The sequence below is a fragment of the Desmodus rotundus genome, chromosome 1 (assembly GCF_022682495.2).
Source record: "Desmodus rotundus isolate HL8 chromosome 1, HLdesRot8A.1, whole genome shotgun sequence".
Taxonomy (NCBI): Eukaryota; Metazoa; Chordata; class Mammalia; order Chiroptera; family Phyllostomidae; genus Desmodus; species Desmodus rotundus.
The window spans coordinates 60,204,975-60,227,009 of record NC_071387.1 but is presented as its reverse complement, the minus strand read 5'-3'; the positions used below and the strand labels follow the sequence as shown (position 1 = coordinate 60,227,009).

Sequence of the window (22,035 nt, the reverse complement as noted above, 5' to 3'; positions counted from 1 at the left end):
AAATATAGAGCCTGTAGATTTTAATTGAAAAGTGAATATTATATATCCTGGAAACAAACATGTTTCATTACAAAAATATAATTCGACACCTCAATAGATTCACTTACTAGGAATCATCAAGGTAAAAGAAATGTCAAGGATTAATAATATCACATCAAAACTAAATGTTTATCACATAAGTTATATTTTCATATGCTATTTCAGAAAACTAAGATCATTTATCCATCCCAGGATGAAATGATATCATATTAGCCTTCATAAGTGAATTATGATTCTGCTTTTCATGCTGTATATGTATCCATCCATCCATATGCATTATCTAAGTTTTTATCTATCCTACTAGGATCGCAAGCGCTGACTGGTGTGACTCAGTTGGTGGGATGCCATCCCACAAGGCAAAGGGTCCCCAGTTGGGGCACATGCGAGAAGCAGTTGATTGATGTTTCTCTCTTGGGTTGATGTTTCTTTCCTCCTCTCCCTCCCTCCCTCCCTCTCTCTCTCTAGAAATAAATAAAAATCTTTTAAAAAAAGAATTGAAAAATGCACGTAAGTAAACAAAATCTCAAAATACAATTAAAGACACCTTAACCTCTAATCACCGTCATACGTGATCTTAATTATCTCTGAAATTTGGGAGGTCAAATATTATCACAAAACATGGTGTACAGTTTCAGTTAGAATCATGGGTGAGGAAATGCTGATCTACAATATAAACACAAAGGTGAACTGACTGCATACAGTTGGGGCTTCCAAACGATTGCCATAAGAAGTGGGTGACTAACAGTATGGTTGATTTTTATACTAGGAGGTTGGAGACTAGAAATAATACATAACTTGGTCCCAAGCATTTTGTTCAGTCTACTGTACAAACAATAATAAACACCATTATCTTCTAGACAATAAAACTTTGAGTCATTTAAGAACACAAGCAATAAAATCAGCTGTTATCAGACTTTGGTTTATTGCAAAATTTAGCAAAGTTTTTGATGTAATCCCTGACCCCTTGCTCTGAAAACAAAAGCAAAACCATAATTATTGCTTATTCTTCCCCCCTACTTTATTTGTGCCACTGTAAAAGAAGGGAGAAAATCATTGTAATAAATAAAAATAGAAATGTAAGAAAGAAAGATAAATCAGTCCAGATGAGAAATATTAGGAGCAACAGAAATATCATCAAGCAGTTTCAAAATATGCTTCTTTGTTAAAGGTTGTCATGTAAAAAAAGTCACACCAAAAATATAGCAGCAGAGAAGAAAGATAAATACTAGTTAATTGCACACCAATCCCATGCAGAAAACTGGGTCATTAGCCAAAGCAGTAGTATTCAGAATCCAATTTGGGGTGCTTGTGCAGTGCCTGGGAGTCATCTATTATGGAGCTGTCGCTGAACTGGTCCAAGTCTGACGGGGTCTGATGGCCTGGGACGTCATCCGCCAAAGTGTCCAGATAGCTCCCCACGGAGATGCCATCCAGCCCATCGCTGCCGTCGTGCAGGCTGTTGTAGCTGCCGTGGAAGGAGGTGCTCTGACTCTCCAGGAGACTGCACAGGCTGCCGCTGAGACTGCTGCCTCGGCTCGTGATGGTGGCTTTCTCTTCGATCATCCACTTGATGGACTCAATGCTCTCGTTGATGAGGAGCAACTGGCGCATGAGCCTGACGTCTGTGGCTCTGAGATTAACCTATGGAGAAGAGGGAGAGGGAAAGACATTCCGGTTAGTCTACATTCCTGAAAGACCCAAAATTCAATTGGGTTCAGTCTTATTCAGTCCATAATTTTAAATTCATAGACTAAATTCACCTGATCTCAGGATGTTTCGAAAACTGCTGCCCAATGGTAGGAGTCAGAAACAACTCACTTCCTACCAGACACACCAGGCTCCAAAACGGACAACAAAACTCCCACTGAATCCCTGACCCAGATGCCTGGAAATATCGTATTGAATGTCAGGTTCTCAGCTAAAAAAACGTATTCTCTCTCTGGCCCGATTGATCATTTATCCAAGTTTACTTGGGAATATGTATGTGGATGCTGAGAGGTAAGAGAAGAGAAATGTCTGGAATTAAGGAATCATCATATCATCCATGTAGCAGCTTCTATTTTTTGAGTGATCATGTGCCGGCATTGTCATAAAAGCTCAACATTCATTATAGCAACTCTGTACCACAGGTGTTATTATTTTCACCCCCATTTTACAGATGAAGAAACAGAAAAGAGTTGAGAGTACAGAACGGTCTGTTTTCTTTGTGGCTGTATTTACATAACAGTGCTGAATTTACGTCGAGGAGGAACCGAATTGCTGTCACATCCCTGAATCCACGAGAGTACCGACATACTAGGCCGATCTACCTCACGAGATGAAGCGCGCAGGTATTTTGTGATAGATCCGATTACTTGCTTCAGACATACCGGGGGCAGCCCCAATCAAAACCGGGATAGGCGTCTCTGAGAAGGTTCTAAAACTCCCCTAAGTGCCTTCTAGGAGTGTATCTCTTCTGATAGTTCTAAGCTACTTTGGAGAAATCGGTCTTCAAAGCCACAAAGCAGAATATCTTTCTAGGCCCCACACTTCAGCGGGAACATTTCCTAACATCAAAGGCGTGGTGTTTCTGGGGAAGGTGGGAAAGGGAGGCTGCAGGAAACTCAGGGTGCCCTTTGTCGTCATTGGAGTTGGAGAGAGAGGGCTCCTCTGGACTTCGGTGCTGGGACTGGGAGGCAGGGACATGTTTGGCCACTAGTGGTCCAAGTCACACTAATATGGTTTAGAATGGATTCCTGCCCTTTCAGCTGCAGTCTTTCTTTAACCCATGAGACTGGGTTTTGCTAATTCTCTCTCTGAGATCCCTGGCTAATTCAGATCTGTGGGTTTCTAGACTTATCAAAGGCACTCAGTCACGAGTGACTCAAGCCTAAGGGAGAAAGGAGCCTATTGTCTTCCAATGTATGCATTCATTTTTGTAAAAAATATTTCCTGGTTAGGAGTTAATTCATAACTGAAGGACAACTTTGGATTTACTGAATGTGAGGAACAAACATTAGGAGAGACGAAATTTCTACCAGTGACTTCGAAGAAGTAAGATTACGTGTTAGAATATATATGCATAACTACAAAATGCGCCAAGTCCAATTTAAAACCCTTAATTTTGCTAGGATATTCAATAAAGTGCTTGGTGATTTCATGATCTTCTCTGGAAGAAAGCACTGAAAATACATTCTCTGGAAGGTAACCAGTGAAAGTCATTTCCAGCTGAGGCGTTCACTAACAGACGGATGTAAACTTAGTAAGTCTTGAGATGTTTTGCTACTTGTGGTGTCATCTCAGTGACCACGCAGTGACCTGTTGGGGAAGGAGGCTTTGTGGAAGTGTTTATGTTCAAACTCACCCATACACCTCAGGAGCCCTCCAGATACTGTAATGCAACAAATATTTACAAATCAGCAACAATTTGCTTAGGTCCACTGAAGGGCCTAGAAAATCAGTGTGAGCCAGAATCTTACCAAATTTTTCAGTTAGGCATCTGTAGCCGATAAAGCTCACTGTGCCCATTGCAGGCATGGTTCCATATAAATGTGACCATTTCCCGAGAGATCCCCAAATGAACCACAGCTGCTCTTGTTCACATTTCCATCCTGTCCCATGGAAATACTCTGGCGCTTGCTCAGCTCCGGGTGTATCCCTGTTATTCCCCTCGCTTGAAATATTTTACTCTTTCCTCTCTAAATCCTCTCCATTCTTGAAGTTCTACTTCTTCCATCAAGCCTGCTTGCTGACTCCAGCCTCCTCTGCAGTTCTTTTAGTTTGGATCTCAGGGTATAGCTTAATTTTGTACTGTCTTATATTGCTACCTATTATTGTGTCATCAATAGGTTTCTTTCTAAAACTTCCATCTCTTCTTCCATCTCTTCATGTAATTCCTAAGCATTGATTGACTTTGGTTTTTTAGAAATAGTCATGATTTTAGGATATGTGAAAAGTTCAGCTCTTAAGAATTTTTCAGCAATTTTTGTGTGAGTCACACAGTGGTTGCATCAAATACAATTTTTAAAACTTTTATTATACAATATTTCCCTGAGTGGTGTAGCTCAGTTAGTTTGTCGGGCATCATCCCACAAAGCGAAAGGTCACTGGTTCGATTCCAGTCAGGGCAAATGCCTGGGTTGAGGATTTGGTCTCCATCGGGGCACATGCAAGAGGCAACCAATAGATGTTTCTCTCCCTTTCTCCCTCCCTTCCCTTTTCTCTCTCTAAAAAAAAAAAAAAAAAAAAAAAAAAAAAAAAAAAAAAAAATTGCACAATATGAATAAGAGGGGAGTAGACTATGAAGTACAAAAGCTTCCTTTGACCGGGAATGATTTATTTAAATAAAAAAAATTCTTTTCTTCTGAAAGCAAACATCCACAGGCCATTGAACCACTGTTGGAGAAAAAACTGACGACAGTTGGAACGTGTTGATCTGGCTGATAATGATTACAGAGTTACTGTGTCTAATTCTCTGTCCCCCGTCCTCTGGGGGTGGGAGAGTAAACAGCTTCCCACTGTGGGAGCACTGGGCCAGCCGGTTCACACGGCTGCCTGTCCACTTCCCGGAGCTCCAGGCTGCTTGCTCCACATTCACTGCTGTCTCCTAATGCCAAGGTGTGGCTGCGCTACCACTGATGAACCTTGAAAGTATGAGCCATCCACCACAGACCTGAATCACAGTGTCACTTCTGTCTCCAGCAGCTGCCCCACCTCTCCTCAGTATTATTCGTGTCAGTCCTTATGAAGTCTGCCTATTGATTAAGAAGGCAGTAGACTTAAAAAAAAAGGAAGACAGAGAAAAGAGAGTAGACTTGCCCTGTTGGCAGGAAACTGTGCCGTTCTTTCACTTGAGACTTTGTAAGGTGCTGTGGCTTTACTTCTCATGGTCTGCGTGTGGGTCCCCACCTCGGAGAGGGGGGCATGACAGCCAATCTCCACACCACATTTCTAGTGTTTGCTCCCTTTGCAATTTTTATGACTAGTTGACATCATTCTGCTTACCGTTTGTTCACTTATTTTCTGTCTCCCCCATTAGCGTGTAAGTACATAGAGTGCTCAGGACTCAGTGTGTCCTCTTCACCATTCTGTGCCCAAGGCCTACAAGAGTGCTTGGCACATAGTAGGTGCTTGGTTAGTACTTGTTCAAGGCTAAGTAATTGCTTCAGATTGGGCCATCTGTCAGGAATGCCCCTCCCTTGGGTTTTGCTGTGGGCCCCGAAACGTGGCCTGAGAGGAAGGAAGGAGAGTTTCCACACAGAGCACTTCAGTACTGAAGCATTCCCAGCTCGAGTTCCCACTCCTAGTCATTCACAGGGTTCACACACCGAGGAACTGGTGCGAGGTAATTCCTGTTTTTAATACACAGATTGGGAGATAGTATCTCTGAAAGGAAGTGGACTTGAAGGTGTGAATCATAGTCCAAACATCGCTGTGTTTGTTCTGAGGTGATAACCTAGCACAGCACAGGTGTTCTGTAAACACTTGGTGAAACGAGTTAAACACAGGAAATAAACAAACAAGTAGGGTATTTACAAAAAAGAAATGGTTTGCACTAATTGATCCAAAGAGAGGTGGATGTCCTTTCCTCTCCTCCTGTTCACTCTCTCCCACTCTGGCCCTTACGGTTACTGCAGTGGCTCATCTTCACACTCAAGTCTCTCGTGCTTCGGGGCTGGAGCGTAACAGGTCTTCGTACTCTAGACGGAATAAATGCTGAAACTGCATTTCATTTTGAAACAGTTGGGTATGAATTGAGTCTATGGTAGAACTTGGAATGAGGGGTCTGGAAAGAGCAAGTATTCTTAATAATATACTTTTCCAGATCTGTTTTCTTCCAGGCTATCACTTTAATACTGAGAAAATACAAGGTTTTGAGCTGGCTCGATGGAATCGAAGACAGAGAATGCGGTCAAATTTTCAATTAATAAGAGAATTGACAGACAAGTGAACTTGTTTTGTGGCGGCCAGTGAGGGGTGCAGTGCAGGGCTCTGGACTGCCACTGCCTCTGTCCACCTCGTGACCTTTGGGAAAGTGGCTTGGCACATAGGACCCGAAAACAAATTCATGGTGTTTTATGTGAGCTGCAGCGGATTCAGTGGACGCAGCAAAGCAATCTTATTGCTCCCCTATAGTGCAGACTTAGTCGGCTGAGGAACCCAGCTGTCGCTTTTGTCTGCTTTTGGTGTTAAGGTGTTATTTGACAAGAAGATTCTGTAGATCAGACCACCTCAGTATTTCCCTCCGTTCTGACACTGTCTCTGATTCTGCGTCATTCCTGTGGCCATTTGATTACTGAATTGTTTTCTGCTATGAGAAAATTCTGCAAGTTATAGAGGAAACGAGTTGTATCAATTTTGCTGCTCAGTGTCTCCAGCAAAAGATTAAGCCGATACTCAGGGCTACAGCCAGAAGTTTGAACTCTGTGGATGTTAATCACCTATGGTAATGGTAATTTTAGCTCTCAGCATTTGGGTTTAAATAAAAATCATATTGTGTTCTGCCCCAAGCCAGACATATATACGCTCTGTAATATGCCTATGCATTAACTGGTATATGCACATGAACTGCAGAACTGTATTTGCAAATAAGGAACTATTCACTCTACCTTGTCATACCGCAGGCTTGGGTGGCACTGTGTTCTTATATTTCTTTCGAAGCTCTCCTTCACTGGTTTTATCCTTTTATTTACAGACTTGTCTAATGAGATAAAAGCAAGCCATCTCTCTTAGCTATGCATCCCTACTGCAAAATCCACGATGTCCATGACCTAATCTCAAATGTCCCGCAAGCTGTAATGTGAATGAGAAGGGAGAAGGACTGCTTTGCAAGCCGGTCCATGATAATGTACAAGTGGAAAGGAAAACAGATTATTAGATTTGCCTTTTAACGTGATGCTCTAATCCTAGTTTCAACTTAGAGGACATAGACTTAGAAAAAAGAAAGACAGAAAGAAAAGAAAGGGTAGACTTGCCCTGTTGGCAGGAAACTGGGCCGTTCTTTCACCTGAGGCTTTGTAAGGTGCTGTGGCTTTACTTCTCATGGTCTGCGTGTGGGTGCCCACCTCGGAGAGGGGCGCATGACAGCCAATCTCCACACCACATTTCTAGTGGTTTTTTCAGATATGTAATTGGTGGAAGCTCTCTTTTCTAGCCATATTTCTAAATATACAAAAAAAAATCAAAAGCATCTGTATATACTAAGTTAAGGAGCTGTTTTAAAGATGCTTGGAATATCGTTTTTCCACATTTTATCCTAGTTCATGTGTGTATTCACTTTGCCGAACCTTACTGTGTCCAAATTTGCTCTTTCTCCAAATTGCCACATGCTCAATTTGATGATCACAGGAGATTTTCTGCCTACCCATCCTTAGAATTGCCGGCAGTCTTATTAATAGCTTTATTTATAAAGCACTCCTCTCTCTTCTCAGAGGATCCATGAGGATATCATTGCCTCTGTGCAGTCTCAGGAAACACTGTACATTTCCACCCACTGCTTTTGGTTTGGAATCCTTCAGGAGAGAAGCCTCGTACGAGTCAGTGCTGTTCCACCAAAGTTTTCCTCCACTTTCTCAGCCAGTTCAAAATGTGTAGCAGAATTTGTTTCTAACTGGGCAAGAGAGGATTCCATTTTTATATCAGTCAGCTTTGTCTCCCTTCATTTGTGTTGTTTATATGTGGAACTGAGCGATAACTAAAATGGTCCACTCTTTTCCCAAGCCCTTACCGAAGAGTAATTTCCCCAAAGACTAAATTACGTACATAAAAACGCGTAAAAAGCTCAGCTGACTGATGGATGTTGTTTTGATACCTCAGAAAGCTGCGTGTGGTTTATTTGAAAGGGGCACATGTGACCTCCCTGAATCTAAAACGTGAATTCCTGCCACCAGTCCTGCTCGTGAGATCTGCAGAGTTCTGATGAGTCCGCTGATTATCAAAGTAACAGAGGGAGACTTTCAGTCTCATCCCATCAGGTTTTAGGTCCAACTGACACTTAGATGCCTGTGAAGTCAATTCCCTTTCCACGTCCCAGCTAATACAGTGAAATTGTTCCCCCGAGTGCTTTCAGTATGTACATGCGAAGTGGACTCACCTGGGCTGAAGTTCCTTTGGAATAACGTAACAGACACCCCAGCTTTGTCCCAGAGAAGTTCACACACACAGACCAGTCAAGAAGGGATTCCACTAATTTCTTATAAAAATAAATGTTCTTTCTGTACTGGTATTTTTCTAATTTAGAACTTAAGACAGTCTTTTCACATGGAAGACAAGTGTATGGTGTGTGCTCCTCTGTCGTATGCAGTAGCTGTGCCTGGGCCAGGAGGACAGGAGGCTACAAGGCCGTGTGCTGGGAAATGCTTACCAGCTGGCTCCCTGGGGAACCACACACACACACACACACACACACACACACACACACACACACACACGACTGTACTGATACAAAAGATGTGCAGCATATACTTTACAAATATACAGTGCCTACCTTTAATTGTAAATTTCAGATAACTAATTGATTCTCAGACAATGAAATGCTTTTGTTCATTTTTGTCAAACTGAACTGTAGGTGCCGCAGTTCAGCCACCATTTAACAACTTGAATCGATCCTAATCCACTGACTCTCTTTTCAATAATTTTCTGTCATCATCACGTGTGATATGTGAACTTCTGTTAAACTGTTTTTCGCCCTCGTGCAAACTGTATTTGTTAAACTGAAACCTGTTTTACCTGCTGCACTAATTACGACGTCCAAGCTTTACTGCTTGGTCAGTGGTGTGAGCAACTTTGTGACACTGGATAATAGTGTTTGAATATGTGAGGAATATTTCCCTTTTTGTGTGTGCTACTGATAGTGTAATCGCTAAAGACACAACCCCCTTTAAGCTTAATCTGCAGTATTAACATTTTCCTCATCACTGTTTTGGGACATAAAGTAAAAGGCAAGTTCTGTCTTTTAGTGTTTTCCAATTGCTGTGCTGTAAATATTCCCACCATGGCCAGTTTCAAGCTACCGTGGGATGGAACTAAACAAAGGGCCGCGAAGAGACTGTCAGTAGCACAGCATCCGACAGTACTTCCCCCTATAGAAACAGTAAGTGTTTTGAATAATCTCAGTGCAGTAAAATAGTTACCAAGTGATGAATTTTGACTACTTTGATTACTTTCGTTTTCATGTAACTTATTAACTTGCATGTTTATATAAATACAAAAAAAGTTGTAAAAGTGACTGTGCTTTTCATAAAACTGAAAATTTAACAAACAGCTCACACAGGCCAGCAGGAGTGAGCTCTAATATACCAATGAAGGTGCTGAAGAAAGGCTCTCCCTAATCTACTGCATTTTGGTAAATAGACTCAAGATTTTTCATTTTGTGCTTTAGGGCATTTATTTTCCTATACAGGAATAAATGCCTAATGTAATTTTATCTTTTCTACTAACTACAATTTGAGGAAAATGTAAAGTATTCATACCAATGTTAGTATTTTTTATGGAAAGATTTCAAATATTGAGGTATGAAAGGTACTTAGAAAAGGAATAATCTAGATTTGAAACTCAAGTAGTTGTGTTTTTATGTTATAATTTTTGATGGATATATTTCTAAATATGCTACATACTTCTCTAGATAAATAGAACCAAGCAGAATCAAGTATAAACAGAGCATTTCTAATGCACAGTTACTCAGCAGTGCACTTAAGGGTTGTTGAAAGAATAGGATTATAGCCCCCTCCCTTTTTTTTTTTTTTTTTTTTTATAGCTCCACACATCCCTACCCACTCAAATGCTTAATCTTCTCCTCTTTCAGTAATTTTGTGATGCTCAGATTAGGTCTCTGTCAGTTATGGTGCCCCCTCTCTCTTCCTCAGTCTCTCAATTCTATTTCTAATCTGCCGTCTGCAGCCCGGTAGTACTTCAGTAGGGCAGAACTGAGTTGCAAAAAAACCTGATCTTTGCACTTCTCAGAAATTAACACATACTAATGAGTAAAATTAAGTGAGGAAGCATCCTCCCCAACAGAATGAAGTGCATGGGCCTTGCTCCCTAGATCAGTGCTTCTCAGCCTTTAATACACACACAGATCACTTTGGAATCTTGTTCAAATTCAGATTCTTTCACTGGTCTGTCGTGCTGCGTTTCTAACAAGTTCCCAGCAGTGCCAGTGGAGGTAGGCAACCTCTGCAATGGCTCCCAAGAGTCCCCTCTCTCCTGGTATCTACATCTTTGCGTAATTCCCTGCCCTTGTTTGTGACCTGATCTATTGACTTGTTCCTATGGAACAGAATAAGGTGAAGTGGTGGGACATCACTCCTGGGAAAGAGTAACAGAAAGACTATGGTTTCTGTCTGGGGCACATTACTCGCTCTGGTGAGAGCCATCTGCCAGGCTGTGAAGTGTTCTGTTGTGTGATCCACGTGATAAGGAACTAATGTCTCTGGACAACAGCTAGCAAGAAGCTCGGCCTGCCAACTGCTGCTGGCTGCGTGGGTGAGCTTGGAAGCAGATCCTCCCTGAATTCAGCCTTGAGGTGACTGCCGCCCCAACTGGCAGGCTGATTGCAGACTTTTGCTAAGAGACTGTGAGCCAGAGTCATTCAGTTAATTGGTGCCCAAACTCTGACTCATAGAAGCTGTGAGATAACATGTTTCTTGTTTACCTTGCTAAGTTTTAGAGTATTTATTATGCAGCATGAATAAGGAATACCCCAATGAATGCTTTTGGTAAATGGACCCCACTGAGTAGCAAGGGCCTAGAGATCTTTTTACTTGTGGACAATTTTGGGTAATAGAAAATGGACCACTCTGTTGATGGAATCTTAGTCTACTGATACATTATCATATAGTTGGAAAAAAGTAAAAAAGTAGAATAAGTAGACAAATATATATTGACGAAGACAAAAATGTTCATGGGTAGTCAAGGCCTTCATTCAGGGGGACATTTGCATCTCCCACAGGATAACCTTTTTTCTTCCTGAGAAAAGGTGGTTTATTACCCTGAAGGAGAAATGACAGACTCAGATATAGCACAGATTTTAGAATTATTAGACTGAAAATTTAAGATAGCTATGATTAATATGCCAAAGGATCTAATGAAAAAATAGACTATATGCAAGAATGGGTGGGTAAAGAAAACAGAGAGATGAAAATTCAAAGAAAGATTCAAAATGAAATGCTATAAATCAAAACCACTGTAATGTAAATGGAGAATGCCTTTGATGAATATAGCAATAGGCTGGACAGAACCAAAGAGAGAATCGATGAGTTTGAAGATATTTAAATACTTTGAGTGTCTCTTAGTGAAATCCTTAGCAGGGCCTAAGAGAATCAGCGAAGCATTATTTAATTATCTATGGGATTACCTTTATGTGACCTTCTATTTACTATTAATTTGGCCAGACATAGGAAGTTATAAATTGGTTTATAGATTTATGTCTGGGAGACCTGAAAATGACTTCTGCCTAGCTAAAAAATAATCTCAAAGGTTATGGTTTTCTTGTCCTTAGGGACATTAAACACTTTGTCTCTCACTTAACAAAATGATTTCATGTGTCTTTTTGAGAAAATATATCAACCTTCCCTCCAGTTCCCTTCTGAACCAGCTATACCATTATGAGAAAGTCAGCGGTGGGGTGATCCGACCATAAATTCCTGACCAGGCAGTCACAGGGGTAGTCATCTAGTCAAGCCTCAGGCACAGAGCGTCTTTAGCAAAAGGTTTGTCTTTACCTTAAGCAAGTCCTGTCCATTATTTCCTTGCATTTAGGTTAACCACACCTTTGAAGTAAGCACAATTACCCTGAAGGGAGCACATAATCTTATTAACGATCCTGTAATCTAATCCCCACCTTGCTTGGGGAAAATAATCTTCCTTTGTTCCCTCCAGAACTTCAAATGATAAGAGGAATTGCAAAACTGCCATTCCCCAGAGCATTTGAGATCTTGCTTCCCAGCAATTGTCATCATTTTGGGCTCAAATTCACTGTAATAAAAATTCTCTACAGGTTTGGACATTTTTTGTGTCCATACCGTCTTGCTGGTTCTCTCATTAAATGAGCTAAATAGATCTGCAACTTGTGCTCTCTCTCTGTTTGTATGAAAGTCAGGTCTTCAACTTTCCAGAAAGTAGCCTTTGCTCACCTGCTAGAACTAGTTAAACTGAGTTGCCCAGGGAGAGGCTTCTGGAGTGAATGAATGAATCACCAGCAGCAACAGAACTTAACCTTTTCTGACTGTTGGTTTTCTTCAGATTTGGTTCTTTCAGTTCTGATTTGTTTAGTTTCTGTTGTTTCAGATTCTTGGCCAACAACAAATACATTAGTGGGTCAGTATTGCTCAGATCCCTGTGGAAAACATTCTGTCCCCACTGATCAGGAGGGTGGCCCTTTGGGAATGTGTGTTCTGTGTTTTCCAGAGCCCTGTGCCGAGGAGGCAGGATTGGAGTTTCAACTCCTGTTGATGGCTGAGCATTTGAGAAACACCTTTTACTGCTTATGATAAAAAAAAAAAGAAATATTTTCCACTTTTAGAGTATATCAATACATTAGATTATGATGTCTACTTTTAGAGTATATCAATAAGTTAGATTATAAAGTCTCTTATAATTTTCTAATTATAGAGGCTAATAAATACCTGCAAAAATTTAATGTTTCCCAGAATTTCAAGAAAATGAAAAAAAACCCCACCAAACTCTAATATACTAAATGTACTGACCTTTTTAAGAAAAAACAACAAAAAGCACTCCTTACAGACAATGGTAGCTCAGAAGCATTTCTGTAGAAAAGTCAAAGGGAATCTTTAGAGAGGAACTGGTTTCATAATTTTAGGTTATAAATAGGTAAAGTCTTTTTCTTGGTTTCTTCAGTATGAAAAATGAGCATAATTTAATTTTATTTTTTGAGATTGGTTTTATTTTCCAATAAAGAGACTAGTTAATATTAACTTCCTAAAATGTTTTTTAAGATTTTATTTATTTATTTTTAGAGAGAGGGGAAGGGAGGGAAAGAGGGAAACATCAGTGTGTGGTTGCCTCTCACATGCCCCCTACTGGGAACCTGGCCTGCAACTGGGGCATGTGCCCTGACTCAGAATCCAACCTGTGACCCTTTGGTTCTCAGGGTGGCACTCAATCCACTGAGCCACACCAGTTAGCCACACGGTTAACTTCCTACATGTCTTATACTAGTTTACTGATAAGCTATGTGTCTTCTATGTATTATGTAAGAGTAAGAAAATACACAATTATGTATTCTAGTATATGTTAAATTATTACTCTTCATTTTTTAATTCAGCTGTAATTATTTTCTTTACTGTATCAGCTTAAATATAATTTGTAAGGTACTTATTAATTTAGAACTTAGACTAATATCAAGTTAATAAACAAAAATTTATGAATATCTGTGTGATTACTAAGGAAGATAGAATATTGAAACACTGGTCACCAATTGTCATTGATATCTTTGCTTTTTATTTCGATAGTAACAAAGTGTATCTTTGGGTCATTTTAATGAACGTACCGATTTTGCCACCTACAAAGGTGTGAGAAGGACGTTTTTGGCTATGGAGATCTTACAATGCAGCACGTAAGCTTTGCTGGACTACTAGAAGGCTTGTTTACGACACTGATTACAATTTCCCTGTGAAATAGTACATTTGATTAAAAGTGATGGCTTGTCTGGGCAGTTGAGACTACACTGGGAATAATCATGGGAAAGAACTCTAACCAAAATATGGTTTTATGTATCAAAGAGAAGAGTATTTTTGCTCTTAATCAAAATTGTTCCAGAATGTGAAAAGAGATAGTGAAGGATAGAACTTAACTTGATATAGAAAACTAGTTACAAAAAAAAAAGTTTCTTTGCCTTGAGTTATAATGTCTACAAAGTATAATTCTGAAAATAATAAAATGTATAGAAATGTTAGTAAAACTTGCTCAGTTTAGGTGAACTTATTGGGAGATAAATTTTCAAATGGGCATGTGAATAAATTACTGCTAAAGATATTAATGCAAAACTAGAACTATTTTCTTTTTGCCCTCTGTTGGAATAAAGAATTGGTTTAGAAGAATTTATTTTGCTCAATTTAGTTTGCTCTTACGCAGATAATAAGATTATTCTTTTGGTTATCTGCCAGATAGCAGAGATTCCTTATCTAACCTGAAAGTTTCCCCGCTTTGTGCTGACTGGGACTTGTCCTGTCTTAAGAAAAGAAAAAAAAAAAAAAGGAGGGGTAGTTACTTCAAATTATATCGAAATCTTACTCCAAACTGTAACTGTTCATTGTTTCCAGACACATATGAGAGTGTTTTAATCAAATAATGAAGTCTACTCAAATAATACTTAAACCCTTTTAATTTGACCTTCCCAAGACAAAACCCTAAATTTAGGTCAAAAAAATTTAAGGTATCTTTTACCCCCAAACCATTCTTTGAGGTCTCTGCGAGGACCCCTGGGCGAGTGCCTTAGAGGAAGACCAGTGGATGGTAGCCACAGCAGTAAATGACTGGGCGTGCCTGTGTTCCAATAACAGTATTTACAACAACCGGCAAGCTGGATTTAGGCATTCTGTTGCTGTGGGGTACCTGTCTTACAGGGTTTTGGGGTTTTTTTTAAACGTACTTCCTAGTGAATTAAACTCAGTATATCTTTCCTAACAGACTATTTGCCCTCTGCTCCTCTATTTCTTCCTTTATCCACCTTTTTCATCCTGATGGTTCACCTCATTAAAAATTAAATAGCCCTGACTGGTGTGGCTCAGTGGGCTGGGCATTGTCCCACAAACTGAAAGGTCACCAGTTTGATTCCCAGTCAGGGCACAAGCCTGGGTTGCAGGCCAGGTCTGTGGTTGGGAGCATGTGAGAGGCAACTAATCCATATTTCTCTCCCTCTCTTTCTCTCTTCCCCTCTCTCTAAAAATAAATAAATAGCATCTTAAAAAAAAGAATTAAATAAATCTTTAGCATATACTTGAGTTATTTGTATGAGTCATGTTTTTGACATTTTTTAAAATTTACTTTGATGAAATCAAATACTAGAGCCACAGCCAGAAATCTGTTAGACCTGGTACAAATGGGTTTGGGCCCAGAATAGTATAGATAGTGCAGATGGTGTACTGTAAAGGAACTTAAAAACATTGTAACAAAATTTTCTGTTAAGTTTCTGTCGCTAATACATTAACTGCTTTTTATCTTTAGTCAGTCACTTCTTCTATGTATTGCATAAGAGAACATTTGATACCCTAAATTGAATATTCCAAATAAGAATAAGTTGCCTTTTCAGTGTGAACCAAGGTAAATTCTTTGAGGAAGGAGTGGGTTTGTTGGTTATTTCCAGTGGATTTATCTCTTTGATTATCTGTGATTCAGCATGTAACAAGTATTGTGATGATTTGGTGCTCATTCTCTTAGCTGTTCACATTTTATTTCCCACAAATAGCTTAATGATATCTTTGGCACTTGCAGATTATCAAAGAATAAATTTATGTCTACTATCTTTTAGTCTTGTAGAAATTAAAGTGCTTAAAATATCCCTTTGCATGATACTGTTTTGAAAAGTTGTTTATTTTAAATGAGATTAATTATAGTCATTAAAATAACATTGTGTAAAACACTATGTTCATTTTTTCCAATATAGTATTCTCCTAGAATTTTACTCTAATTAATGTAGATTATTTTACTTGCATATGTGAGATTTTTCTCCTATGAACGTGATGTAATTTGTCACATTTATATCTATATTGACCCATTTCCAAGAAAAATAATATGCAAAGAAAATTAAAACAGAGGTGATGGCTGATTTATTTATTCACACAAACGATGCTCTGTGACCCAACTACCATTTGATGATGTAGTTAGTAAGAATAGAAAGGAAAATAAAATTTTGGTTCTCATCTTGGTTTCATTAATAACTTAACCTATGAATTGTAACAAGTTACTCAACCTAATCTTCCCATGCCTCTGTTTTCCTTTGTTAGATGAGAATATTGGAGGCCATCTTTAAAATTCCTTCAAGCCCTAAAATGTTTTGATTCTTGCATAGAGCACATTAACAGTGTATAATCAGCATAGACTTTGTAAAAAAAAAAAAGAGAGAGAGAGAGAGAGAGGGGAGAAGGTTTATCTATGTGTCTGATAGAGCATAGTGGGAATGATCTTAGAATTTGATTCTGAGAGATGACTACATTGGTAGAAAGAGTTTACATACGAACAAGGGGATTTTTCAAGATAGAGAATTTGTAAAGATCTGGGAGAAACAATCACATAGGTGACAGTTGAAAGATAAATGTCACAGCAGTGGTAAGCATAGACAACCCCAGTGTGGTGGGTCCATCCTTTCCACCAACCCTAGTTTCTAGTAGGATTAGTAGTACACGGCAAATCAGCAGAGGAATGGCAGAGAGAGGAAAAACAGGAACACATGTATATGGTAGTGCAGCAGAGAATCAGGATGGGCTCATTTTCTTTGGGAAAAGAAGATATAACAGTTTAATAAAAAAAAAAAAAGATGGATTTGGATACAAAAAGGTGGGTACAGGTGGCCTATGCTAAGAAAGATGCAATAATTTGAGCCTGCAATGAGGAAGATAAGCAAAGGTCTAGAGATTTAAAAGTTCATTTCATGCTCAGGAAGTAGCAAGGCAGCCAGAGGGCTGAGGATCTAGAGTGTGCTAGGAAGGTAATTTGGGGGCATATCATGTTTGAAGTGTTGAGCAGGGATAGCTCTGAGAAATGATTTCACAATCCATTCCATAGAAGAGCTCAGCCCATTGTCCTAAACAGAAGCTCTTGATTGGAATAGTGCTGTGATCTTGGTTGCTGACTTGGAGCTGACCTCAAAAGAGCATAAGGGGGTTTCATTAGCATCTAAATCTGTTCTTTAGTTTGGCCAAAAATTTACTAGTTGCACCAACAAGTGAATTAAAGGAAAAGTAAGCTGACTGTATAGGGAAGTTAGGTGAGGACTGCGGCTCAGATTGACATCAGGCTCTCTTTATCACGTCCATCTCCTTCTGGAATGGATGCTGACTCCTCCAGGATGAGTCTCAGGACTCTTAGCATGCTGACTAATTTTGCTAAACTTTGAGTGACCTACCATTTCATTCTCCAGAATCCAAAGTGACAGATTCACTGGTGGGGGGAATTTGCTGAGAATTCAAAGAGAGTTTATTTGTATATGTGAAGCAAGGATGTTTACCATTTTTCAATCAGAAGCAAAGTGGGGTGAAGTACTTTTCAAGTATATGACACAGAAAGGCAGAGGTCTTGACTCCAAATTCTTATTTTGATCTCCCATTTCCTGCCCACAAATTCAGCCTTATTGTTCTTGAAATTCTCATGACAAATGTGTTCTTTCTTTTGGATTTTGATTTGTTCTCCCAATTTGGGGACATACTTAAGTTTCTCTGGAGTCTATGTATTTTTCCTGCTTTAAAAAAAAAATTGGACACAAAGGACGTTTGTTACTTGCCTTTCAAATGCAATAACATTAATTGTTCCTAACCTAATTGCTAAACACATTTGTTTTAATGGAGTCCATGTATAAAGGACACATGGGACAAAGCCAAAGGGAGGTAGGATCAAGGGTGGGAGGTGGAGATGGGTGGGGCGGGGTGGGGAGTGGTGGGGGAAAAATGGAGACAACCATACTTGAACAACAATAAAATTTTTTTAAATGTTCTAAAAGCAGAATTTCCTTTTTAAGTTGTATTGTTATGCCAGTTTAATGAAGATAATATAGTATAAATTTTTTAGATGATGGATGATTTGAGAATCCCATGTTTCCCTTTAGGAAAAAAAAGATGGTTCAGTACTCCCTGATAAGGAACAGGATACAGATTCCTCAGAAATACTTGTAGCTACTCCTAGTTCACTTCACTATGAGCAAGCTTCTGAACAGCTTTCCCATCTTTAATATACTTAACCACCAATGAAATAATGTCCTGATGCTACTTCAGAGAGATGCAGCGAGATCCAGTTAGTCTTGGCTCGTGGTGATTATTTATAGTCACAAGTTAGTTATAGATGGTCTTGAATGAAAGATGCTATGTGGGACTGCAGTACTCCTACTATAATTAGGAGATCACATTCTCAGCTTATGCAGTGCATTAGGAAAATATTTTTTGTACCAACAATAAGAATTACATAATTATCATTATGTAAAAGACCTAAATATTTTCAGTTGCTTTTACACCTTAGGTATCACAATTAACTTTATGCCTAGTCAAAAATAAAGTAAGAGGTACCATTTTCTGTGTGAGATTGTCAAGAAAGACTACCATCCAGACACTGTTTTTTTTTCCATCATGAAAATTACAAAAAGATATCAGACATTGAGGTGATCTTAAGAGATTCTTGCTCACACAGCAATTATGCCACTATAATCATAATATAATTTAATATTACATATTATAATATAATTTAATATAATCGTATAGAGTTTACCTAATTGCTTTCCCTAAAACCAACTAAGGAACAATATATATATTTTGTTTTATTTTACTTTTTTCCTTTTGACTCAGTATGTTTGGCCATTTCTTTGCTATATTCTTATGAAGTTCAAAATGAAAACAGTGTAGGAAAATTGTATTCCAGAAGGATTGGAACCCTAGGAAAAAAAACATGGGTTTGGATATTTAAAGACCAGGAATAAAATGCAATTCTTCCCATAATTAGCTTCTTGAATTTTAATGTTACTTTATAATTTGTTTATATCAATTTTATAATCCACAAAGTGGATTACCCAATGAACATGGTTGGTAGAAGTGTATGAGATCAAGTATAGATGCAGCATGAGCCCTTCCCAGTGGTGCTCAATAAAATCTGGTTCTTCTTGAAGTTTATAGTGGTAAGCACCTATGTTACAAGAGAAAAAAAAAGTCTCAATTCAACAATCTAACTTTATACCTCCAGGAACTAGACAAGAAAAACAAAATAAATCAAGGTTAGCAGGAAGAAGGAAGTATTTAAAATATTTCAGTAGAAATAAAATAGAGAATAGGAAAAAGATCAATGGAACAGTTGATTTAAAAAAAAAAATCAACAAAATTGATGAACCCTAAGATAGACTAAGAAAAAAAGAGAAAATAACACAAATCAGAAGTGAAAGAGGAGACATTACAACTGATGTCACAAAAAGAACAAGAATGACAATAGACTACAGTGAACAATTATATGCTAACTAATTAGATAATTCAGATGAAGTGGATACATTCTAGCAATAAAAGAGCTGAAGGAATTTGAGAAAACAGCAGAAGCAGACTGCTAGAGCTAACAGACACTGCAGCTAATAATCGAGTCAGGCTACCACATTCTATGAGAAAAGTAGACTCAAAATTGACGACTTGCCAAAATTGTATTATCGCTTGGTGATAGAAACAGGACTGACACCTTGGTCTTCTGACTCTAATCCATTGATATTTCCATGATGCTAAAGAATTGAGAAATATAACATTATGGTCTCATCGCTGTGGTGTTAGCCTTTAATATTTTGTCAACTTTCTGATGCCAGTTTGGGATTGGTTAAAAATGAATCATATTATTAAAAAGAAACAATTCCACAACTTGGATTAAACAGGCACTGACTTGTGTAAGTATTCATTAACAACTCTAGCGGCAAAAGTAGGCTTAGAGGTGTTCCTATAAATAATACAACAGTTAATAAATAATAATACAAGAATAAACACTGTGTTTCATGTACTCACAACTATAAACCTAGTTTTGCCCACCCTGTATGATGTCATACTTACTTTGTTGTAAATTCAACACATTTTATAATCAAGGACCACTCCTCACCATTTGCTGTTAAAGAAATGGAGGTACAGAGGTATTACAGTTATCTGAAAGTTATACACCTATTCAAAAAAGGTAGCTGGGAATAAAAATACATTGTTATTTCTATTCTTGTCCTCTTGTAGTTCCTTGCATCTGGAAATCATTGCTCCCAGATTAAATAGTTTGGGAATAGCTGTTCTCTTGCAGTAAAGATTAGCATAAATTCAATGTTAATTTATCACTTCTATCTTTGAAGGATCACAAATGAGGATGATGAAAACAGATGCTGGCATATGGCAACAGATTGGTCACCACATTTAAAAAGAACTAGTGGGAACAGGATGGTTCACTTTTCTCAATTCTTATTGCATAAGGTAAAAAGGATGGGAAGAAAAACAATCAAGGCAATGCAGACTTAACTGAGTCCTAATTTTCCTACAGCTTTTAAGTGTCCTATTAAAATATAAGACTTGCGTTTTGCTAGCATGTTCCAGGGCATAGTCATGTAGACAAATCCATACTAGGAAGAGTCAAGGCTGGGATCTACAGAGCCTACTGGCAAAATATGGCTGCCGGTGGCAAGAATTATTGGAGGAGACGCTACATGAAGAATTCTTCAGGACATGTCCAGATACCCAGCTTCATAACCAGACCAAGCCTTTTACTATTTTGCTCAGATGATGCCTTATCCTAACATTACACTGAAAGTTTCATCTATAAAGTGTTTAAAAATTTTGTTATAGTTACACATGTCTTTTATTATAAATAAAAATAAGAATGGTGCTTATGATAAAACTTTGACTCAATACCCATAAAACATTCGAGAGATACCCTAAGATGGGGTGCTTGCCCAATGAACTAGCATCCAAATTACTATTCATTTTTAAGGAATATTCCACTATCTATTTGGAATTAGTTCCATAAATACAATTCATGAACTCAGATGACAAAAAAGAAACAAAGTATTTGTACGCATACACATTATACTAAATAATAGCTGGGCTTTATTGGATATAACCGTTTGCCATATAATTAGCCATGATGATGCCAGATCATGTTTTCCCTTGGCTGTGAATTTTCTAAATAAGGCTCTATTTGGGTTGGTTTAATCTCTCTCTATTAAAGAAAATATATGATTCTTATTCAAATAAAATCCTTAAAGAATTTTATGAAGTTAAAACTCAAGAGTTTATTCTAAATTATAATACAGAAAAAGAAGACAAAGTTACCTCAATAAAAGCTCAAACTTTCATTAGAATTTGAGGTTACTTTTTATTAATTAAAGTCTTGGTAGATACAGCTTAAAAAAATGTAAGCAGAATTGTATTTAGGCTCCTCTGGAAGTAGTAAAGTAGCCTTTCTTCTTTCCGCACTATCTGTCTCCTGATTCAGAAATGTAATTTCCGCAATGATCTAAAACTTGGCATTGGTCTCTCCTAACATTCTGTATGCGCTGCTTTTATAAACAAATCAGTGTGATTGTCACTGTCAATCTTCAGTAATAGCAATAACATCTTTCTAGGCTGCTTTTGCAGTGATCAGAATTCACTGCTCAGGAAGTAGGGTATGAGTGCCTGGAGGTGGTGTGTGCAATTCTAGGAATAAGTATAATTCTCATAAGGAAAGCCTTTGGGTTGAAGTCAGCTAGAGGAAGGATCCTGGTAGCAATGCATTTTAGTGGTAGTAGAGCTATTTGCTGTTTTAATTTTCTATTGTTTTTGTAATCTCACACAGAAGTTTTTAACTAATCCAGGTGACAGCAAAGAATTCCAGCAACATTAATAACAACATAAACAATAGCTAGTCTTTAATACAGCACTAGTTCCAGGCACTATGACAAATACTGTATATATACTTGCATTTTTCACCTAATCTTCATAAAACCTCTAATGTTAGATACTATCTTGCAACTAATATTAGTTACTAAATTAACTAGTATCTAATGTTAGTATCTAATGTTAGATACTAAATTGCAACTTGGAGAGGATCTGTAATTGCCATTGTCACACAACTACCAAGTGATGAAGCTGGGATTCAGATCTAGCTCCATCTGGTTCTGAACCACGAGGTGGACCCTGTGGAAGAGCTCAGAAAACACAGCATTCATGAACCCCTTAACAAAAACCTTCTAGAATACTCAGTGTGACCAAAAAAAAATCAAGAGTTGGAAAATTGTGTTATAAATGGAATGACATTTATTCCCTCAGCCTAGGAATTGTTAAGGAAATTACCTGAAATATTGTATCATCACGACAAAAA

At 38.3% G+C, this 22,035-nt stretch overlaps 1 protein-coding gene across 1 annotated transcript in view; it reads right to left on the bottom strand.

Annotated features, from left to right (window-relative positions):
• Window positions 1-944: 944 nt before the first annotated feature.
• LURAP1L (leucine rich adaptor protein 1 like) overlaps window positions 945-22,035 on the bottom strand; it is a 44,584-nt gene continuing 23,493 nt past the window's right edge. The window contains exon 2 of the mRNA XM_024558360.4: window positions 945-1,680. Coding sequence (XP_024414128.2) covers window positions 1,306-1,680 — 375 coding nt within the window. The 3' untranslated portion in view covers window positions 945-1,305. The remainder of the gene's footprint in view (window positions 1,681-22,035) is intronic.